The following is an 8,930-nucleotide window of genomic DNA, read 5'->3' on the forward strand; positions in this document are numbered from 1 at the left end:
AATATACTCGACTCTTAACTCATCCCTTGGCAATCGATTCATTAGATTTTGTTGTTTTAGAAGGTGCAATGAAATCTAGAGTAGAATCGAAACTTTTATCAATTTCTGAGTTCTTTGAACTGTAATGATATTTCAAAACTGCAGTGATTTCTTTGTAAGATTTGTCTTCCGTTAGCAGGAGTTAAGTGCTCTACTATCTTATTCATACCGAGTCACTGAAAAATGACATGATTTAAATGAAATTTTTTGAAAATTTTATTGAATGCTTGAAAAGTTTAATGTTTCTTATAAGATTGAACTCTGTATTTTCCATTGTTACAGATACTTTTTGGATATAAATCCCTTAAAAAGATCTAAAGCTTCCTCTGAAGACTGCCAATCCGAAAATAATGTCTTTAAAGAAGACCTTTAACGAAATTTATGATTTTTTGTTCCTAATTTAAACGATGGGTTTTCGTTTTGTACCTGCCTTAGATATGACATGAATAATTGTCACTGAGATGTTTCTTTTATGTTATGTTTTTGTGATATGTTTTTTTTATGCTACGTTTGTTTATAGCAATAGTGCTGAAAAATTTGTTTTCAATAAGTTTCGCTTAGTTGCTCTATTACTCTCTAACTTTTAAGTACTTTGCTTAAATATTGGAATTGTATTTTTTTTATAATTTACAACAGAAAATAAATATTACATCAGGCTTCAGTAGTGCGTTAGTACTGTATTATGGGAATAGTATTTTTTTAAACATTCTTTAATTTCAGTTAGCTTTATTGGATAGTATTGATCTGGTGAAACATCTATGAAATTTCATATTTCTAACTCAATCAAATGTGTTAATTTTGTAATTATACAACGAATCTGGTTTTTGAAACTTTTAATTTGAAGTACTCATAAAATACACTCATGTCCATAAATTAAGGATAATTCAGAATCACACGGAAATCAAACTCTAAAATTAAAATTTCACCTGTAGAATTATCACATACATGCTGAAGAAGAATATGCAAATTACAGGAAAGCACTAGATGACGCTTGTAGTACGTCACAATGACGAGAGTGTACAAGAGGGGTATATAAGGAATGGTGGCAAAGGAGTAAAATTGTTCAAAAGCGCTTTAAAAGCCTTTCAGTGCAATAACCGCATAGTTATGGCACAAAGGAAGCATTTGGATGATTTTTTACGTGGCAGAATCATCGGACGACTGGAATGTGGACGTACCCAGCTGGAAGTATCCGAGGAACTTGGAATCACCCAGAGTGTCATCTCCAGGCTTTGGCAACCATTCCAAGATGATGGTAATGTGAGTAAACGTTACAGCACAGGTCGCCCCCGAGTTACAACGCTGAATGAAGACCGGTATTTGGCAGTTACTGCCAAAAGAAACAGACGGAGCACAGCATCAGACCTGTCTCGTCAGCTCTCTTCAGCTACCGGTACGGCGGTTTCAAGGCAGACCGTGTACAGACGCTTAGGTCACATTGGTCTATATGCTCGTAGGCCTGTCAGATGAGTTCCAGTAAAAATCGCAATTTTTATTAATTATGTCAAACATATATCATCTTTTTTGCTCTTTACCTTTTGTTTAATACATAGACTTCACAAATAAGTCAAATTTGCTTGGCTTCTGTCTCTTTCTGTGCCTGAACTTCATTATCCTTAATTTATGGAAATGAGTGTGCAATAGTGTCATTACGATGAAATTGGCAGTATTTTTTCTTATCAATAGGGTTATAAAATAAGAAACTGTTCGAAATTTATTGCAACAATTTTTATTCATTTACACAAATGATCAAGTTTTTTTCTCCTTTGGATTGTACAAAGGATACAGGTAAAACAAAATAGTTATAAAATTTTTTTCTGGTGTTACACAAAATCAAATTTGTATTTAGTTTAAATACACTTTTTTTTGAAAGTTTGACAAGATTAGAGAAATTCTTTTCTTCTCTTCAGAGAAATTCTTTTAGTTTAACAGGATAAGAGAAATTCTATCAATTTAGCAGGATGAACCTTGTAATTAAAAAAGTCGATAAATTTAACAGGATTTCCGTCTCCATGCTACAGAGAAAGTATTTAAATTGATCAGGATTCTCCTATCTATACGCTTAATGAAAATGCAATACTTGAATGGTATTTATCCTCCATTTATTTAGGTAAGATATTAATTTTCTAATTCTATCAAAAAAGAACTTTCTATGCATTTTTTTGTCAAATTAATAAGCTTACCTGACAAAAAATTAGTCATCCTAGTGCGCCAACACAAATGAATCATTAGGTTTCATTAGATAACTCAGTGGTCAAGTGACGTGCTTAACTGCATGCGCTCTATCACAATGTGATCAAAGGCAAGTAGCAATCAGTGAAATATTTTTGTTTTAAGCTGAAATTGTGGGTAAATTTGGGTAAGTGTAAGGATTTGATAGAGTGGTAAAAAAGGACAGTTGTGTTTCGCCGTGACAATGGTCATACGGTGAAAGAAGTTGTTGGATTTGTTGATGTTTCGATGCAGACTGTGTCTGTTATACTCGTGTTCACGAAAGACGATGTCAGATTTGTGGTCGGAAAAATATCATACCTAGAAGACATAGTTTCCAAATCCGATTGGAATTACTTCAGTTAGTGAATGAAGGTCCATCCCCACTTGTTAGCAAGAGAACATTGCGACGGGAGCATTTGGACGGGAATGAGCATTTGGAGTCGAACACCTAGTTAGAGGCCATTGCTCACACAGGTACCTAAAGCTGTGCGACTTCAGTGGCCTAGAAGTCAACGAACGTGGACTGTTGCTGACTGGTGGATATATATATATATATATATATATATATATATATATATATATATATATATATATATATATATATATATATATATATATATATATATATATATTGCAAAAATTTCATATTAATGAGGGGAAGAGCAAATAAAATCTCCTTTTATTTTTGGTGAAAAAGTGATAATTTCTAAAATTTTTTCATTATTTTTAATGTATTCGAATAACCTCATAAATATGGTCTCCGATTTAACTGACTGTATTTGGAAGTTCGAATTTTTGTCAAATTCAAGCGAAATTCCTATCAAAATAAATGTTGGCAATATTTTTTACTTTATCAAAAGAAGTTCGTTTTTGTTCAAATCTTATCTAAATAATTGAAAGGTATCCCAGTAATTAATAATTCTCTCAGAGTCTCTTTAACTGCATTTCTATTTGAAGAAAAATTTGTTATGTATACAAAGAAAATCCGTGCTTGTTAGCAGGATTCTCCTGTCTGTGCAACAGTGAAATTCTGCTTTTTACAAAAAACGTTTGTATTCACCCTTAATCTACATTTTTTTTGGGAGTAAGTAAAAAAAACGTGAATGAAGAATAAATATATATGTAATGTACACACATAGACATACTTTAGTTTTAATTGTATAAACCTTTCTCAATGTCTAAAGACAAAATGACGGTAAAGTTACGACTGCCAAGTTGCTTAAGCCAGTAAGGGAAGGAGCCTGGAGGAGATTGTTTTCTATCATTCTGTTTTTAGAAGCTGTGTTATAACTATTTGTGTATCTTTATTTGTGATTTGTTCACGTGTTTCGATTTATTTGCTTGCATGTGGTTCTCACACCATTACCTTACATATCTCACCATCCTCTTTCTATTACCCTGTTCAAACCTTTTCCTTTTATCTGGCCAAGCCATGTTTTCTTTAAATCGACGTGTTTGTCTTGTGCTTATTCTATCAATTTATATTTTGACACTAAGGACGGTTTTGTTTATAGAATCAAAATAATAATAAGTTCACTATTTGCTCTTTATTCACCTTTTCTAGCTTTATTTGATATTATCGAGATTTTTGATATATTAGTCTTTTTTTATTTCTTTATTGACAGTTTTATAAAGTGTGCTATTTGCTTTTAAATTTTTTCATGACATTCAAGAGTAGTGAACGTATAAACTATAAATATAATAAAAAGTGAACAAGGTTCAAAATTCCTCATCTACATAAACACTCAAAATGCCCTCTAAACTTATTCTGAAGCTTTGCTAATCTTTCCAGAAATATTATTTTTAAAATCTATGTTTCTAACATACCCTGAAGTCATGAAAGGAAATCTATTGATATATTAAATGAGAAATGTTTTACAATAAAGAGTGAGTAAAATGTCAGAAAAGTTAAACTGTCATTGTTCGAGTCCCAAGGGGCAAAATAGCCTGTTCTTAAATTGTAAATTTGTACTTGGTTGATATTTTATTAATTTTTTATTTTATTTATTAATTTATGTGAAAATTAAAATTATTGCTCCCATCTATAACTAATATTAGCGGTACCATTTCATTTTATATAAAAGTGTAATTAAATTCATACAGGATGCTTCACAAAATTTGGCACGATACACTGTTAGAATTTTCATTTTAAAATTACGGGAAAATAACCGGCAGCAGTCTGTCCATCGAATTAACCATTGAGTTTACGGTAAAGAGCAAATGTTACTTTCATGGTTTTTAAACCATTTACTCTATATATGGATAAAAAAAAACTATAAGGTTCTTTAACTATTTTCAACTAGCATGGTTTCAGAACCACGAAAAAGAAATTTATATGGACATTAAAATTATACTATTCGTAAGGAAATGGGCAACGGAATTAAGTTGTGGATGAGTTGTGTTTTATGAAGTGAATCGTGGAATGTGGTGTCAGTAGTTTATCTGGTTTTTCATCTATCGTAAGTGATCGGAAATACTAGACTGTTTTGCGATAAGTAGCTTTATGGTGCTGCCCTCCGTGCGTGAATGTATATAATTTTCTTATAGTTTAGGGTCACAAATTGAGAATCTACAAACTCTTCATACGTTAAATGTCCTCGTCTTCATACGCTAACGGGATTCTCTCACCACCCTTCTGTCGGTCATGAGAGTGATCCTCTCGGCTATAATATGTCTGCAAGGAGCTTCAGGTGGTGCGATAAAATTCTGGTAATTTAACTGTATTAGGTAATAAACCGTTTTTTTTCACAGTTTTAATACCATCTTATTTATGAATCTTTAACGATTCTGTTTGAATATAGGGAAATGAAGATTAAATAAATTGATATTTTACCATTTTTTCTCGAAATTTTTAACAGTATATTTAAAGATATTTTCTTAGATGCTAAAATGGTAACTATTTTATTTCAGAAAGATTTCATAAGAAACTACAATCTTTACTAAAACATTTAATAATCAATTTTCATTGTAGACATTATCTAGGGTAAGCGAAACTAGTGTATAACCCTTTTATATAGCGGGCATTCTTCCGATGCAAAGGAAAAAAAGAGATAAAATTTATGTAAGAACACTAGGCCTTATCATCTTCCTCACAACAAAATGCTTTTTTGTCCATAAATAAATGCATTTTTAGAGCAATAGATAGATATTTTATCCTCAAATCTTTTATTAAAAAAAGTATCTTTATTATTTTTAAGCGAATGTTTCGTGTCCATAAGGGAGTCAAAATTCAATAACTGGAAAGATTCCAGAATTTCCCAAAATGCGTAAAAAATCGTATTCCGGTAAAGTAAAAATGTAGTTTTCTGATAATTGAAATCAATGTCGTTTTTATTTCCCAAAATATAGAGTAATGCGTATAGCTGATATCCTTTTAAAAAGTTTTTAATTCAAAACCTGAGAATTCATCATTATTGTAAAAGATTTGGTCCAAATAATCTGACTCATTTGTATTTGAATCATTATTTTTTTTTCCAAAATTAATAACACAAATATAAAACCAATTTATATATAAAAAAAGCAGTAGTTACAATGAAATGGCAAATACTGAGAATAAATAAATTATATCTTCATTTGGTTTATTTGAGGAATTTTAAATGTGTTTACTTATTTTGGTTATTCTTAAATATACACTGTTAAAATTTTCATTCTAAAATTATGGCAAAATAACTGTCAGCTGTCTGTCCCAACCGATTAACTGTAAAGTTTACGGTAAAGAACATTTTTTTCCTTTATGATTTTAAAACCATTCACAAAAAGTATGGTTATAAAACCATTAAAAACTTTTTTTAACCATTTTCAACTAGCATTTTTCAAAAACTTAAAAAGAAATTAATTATTTGACTAGACATAGGAGGTAGGCTTTTAGTAAGGTAACGATCATTGGAGAGTGCCGGTCACTGGAAATTCTTCATGTGTTGAGGAGAATGGAGTAAATATTGTGGTGTCAACACCAGAACTCGAACCCCAGTTCAACCGATCATGAGATTAACTGATAAGCCCGCTCGGCTATGATATGTACGTAGTTCCAAAGAACTAAGTAGCTTTATTTGGTGGTTCTAGTTGGTGCAGTAAAATTATGGTTGTTTAACCGTATTAGGTGAAAGCAGTTAATACACAGTTTTTTCAAGCTTAACAGTTTGATTACCATTTTATTTATGGTTATTTGACTGTTTTGATTAAATATGGTAAGATAACCATTCAATAAATTTTCATTTAATCGCTTTTTCAGAGAAATTTCTAACAGTGTTGATTATTTCCTAAGTACTGTAGAAGAAAACAATGAAAAATATGAAAAAAATGATTAGCATAATAATGACACCGAAGCTGACGTCGTCAGTGGGTACCAGCCCCGTAAGTTATAAAAATGCAGAATCTTTTCTATCGAGAGAGCACGACAAATGTCTAAAATTTTCACTTTTTTACCCCAAAGGCTTTGAAAGAAGTGCAGGAAAAGAGAAAAGGAGAATACAAAATACAGAAATAAAATACATACACTATTTACAAAAGGAAAAATGATTTTCAAAAAACCTACTTAAAAACATATTCCTTTGCCAAAACAAAATTACACCACATTCAGAAACAATTTTTTACACGATTTATGATTTCTCTTCTTTTATTATTGTAATTTTCCATTCTGGTTTAAGCTGCATTCAGGTTAATTGTACTTTAAAATAATTGTCTAATGGTTTTGCTTAAACATTTTTTTCATATGGTTCAGTGTTTAATTCACAAACTTGTTTTTCAGCATTCCGTCGAAGTAATCATCGTATCAATCGTAGTAATCGTCCCACATGTTGTGTGTGCGTTAGAAGTAAGACTGATTTTTTTTTCACAGGATCGAATTTATGGAAAACTATCGAGATTCTACTGTAATTGAAATAATTAAGGAAAAGCAGTTTCAAACGTTATTTTTGTGCCCAATATGGGCAATTAATATTTCCTCTCTCTCTCTCTCTTAGCAATCTTGACTTTGCTAAAGTAAAGGGGGCAAATGAGAAAAATATTATTTTTTTTTTAGATTTATTCTAATTTACGAATTCTGCCTTTTTTGTGGCATGGTAACTGGTCTAATTAGAAAAATTGTCAAAAGTTGCATTTGATTATTAACAACATATCGAACCAGTTATAAAAATCGATAAAGATTTTACGTATAATTTTAGACCTATTACCAATACATATTTTCTAAACGAGATATTACTTTATCTAAGGTAATAAATATTGTTCATCAAAAGTCTGGAGAAAAATTTTCCGAAAGCAATAATTTAAAAAAATAAAGTACAATCTAAGATTCATATTTTCAAGCTTTCGCTTTGATACTTTTAAGTATGTGATTCAGCTCCAGGTTAGGTTCGTTTTATAGTTCAATTTATACATCAAATGAAAATTCTTCATAGTAGAAAAACAGACAAATAACTCTTCTGTCAATAGTTAAATAGTTTACTCTTAATAATAATTTTCAAGTCTTAAATTTCTTTTTATTTCTTTAAGAAAAATTAAAGCTTTAAATCAATTCAAAAATTATTTACTATAATTTAATTTGTTAATGATTATTGACAAAAACTTTGATGTAAAACTTTTTAATAATTTACTTGCAACCGTATACCAATTCATCAGTTTATATTCGGTTTATAATTAGCATTCACTTTTTACTTTGATTTGAAGAAGATAGAATGAAACAATGAAATATGAAAAAAAATGGATAAATATGACAACCGAAGTTGACGTCTTCAGGGGGTACCAGCTCCGGAAGTCATAAAAGCAAAACCTTTTCTTACAAGAGAGAACGACAAAAGTCTAACATTGCTCTCTCTGCTCCCCAAAGGCTTTGCCAAAGGCCAGGAATTGAACACAATATAAAATACATAAAGCAAATACAGAAGAATATAGAATTAGAAGAATATAGAATTAGAAGAATATGGAATTGGAAGAATATCGAACATAGAATTCTCACTTTTGTACACTGTTAGAAATTTCTCGGAAAAAAAATGGTTAAATAACAGTTGTTTGAATGCTTATTTTACCATATTTAATCAAAACAGTCAAACAACCATAAATAAAATGGTAATCAAACTGTTAAGTTTGAGAAAAACTGCTTATTAACCGCTTACGGTTAAACAACCGGAATTTTATTGCACCAACTGAAACCGCCTTTGCAACTGCGTACGCATCATAGCCGAGCGGGCTTATTTGTCAATCTCAAGACCAGCAGAGCTGGGGTTCGAGTCTTAGCGTTGACACCACAATATTTCATCCATTCCCTTCAACACATAAAGAATTTCCAGTATCCGGCACTCTCCAATGCCCATTCATTACCTCGCGATAAGCCGAGCTTCAACGTCTAGTTAAATAATATAGAATTTTTTGCGTTTTTGAAAAATGTTAGTTGTAAATAATTAAAAAACCGTATAGTTTTTTATGTATTGTTTTGTAACCATACTTTTTGTAAATGGTTTAAATACCATTGAGGAAGATTTCCGTAAACTTTACGGATAATCGGAAGGGCAGACAGCTGCCCGTTATTTTACTATAATTCTAAAATGAAAATTTTAACGTTTCAGAGTTTTATCTGAACTTTCCGATATTTTACATTGACATTTATCTAGGCAAGAATTTATTTATAAAAATAAGAAATTATATCTCATTGCGTAAGCAAGCTGAATATATATAGGTTAAAT

General features: G+C 30.6%; 1 protein-coding gene across 1 annotated transcript; it reads left to right on the forward strand.

The window, feature by feature from the left end:
* The first annotated feature begins 1,023 nt into the window (after nt 1-1,023).
* On the forward strand, nt 1,024-1,509 carry LOC147801208 (uncharacterized). Its single transcript, XM_087154422.1, has one exon. The coding sequence runs from the start codon at nt 1,024-1,026 to the stop codon at nt 1,507-1,509; it is 486 nt and encodes a 161-aa protein (XP_087010548.1).
* Nucleotides 1,510-8,930: the final 7,421 nt, after the last annotated feature.

Source organism: Parasteatoda tepidariorum, chromosome 11 (genome assembly GCF_982258835.1).
Source record: "Parasteatoda tepidariorum strain Cologne lab strain chromosome 11, Ptep-v5.0, whole genome shotgun sequence".
NCBI lineage: Eukaryota > Metazoa > Arthropoda > Arachnida > Araneae > Theridiidae > Parasteatoda > Parasteatoda tepidariorum.

What these genes read in the sequence shown, in the direction of transcription:
- LOC147801208 (XM_087154422.1), top strand. Translation starts at nt 1,024, where the DNA reads ATGACGCTTGTAGTACGTCACAATGACGAGAGTGTACAAGAGGGGTAT.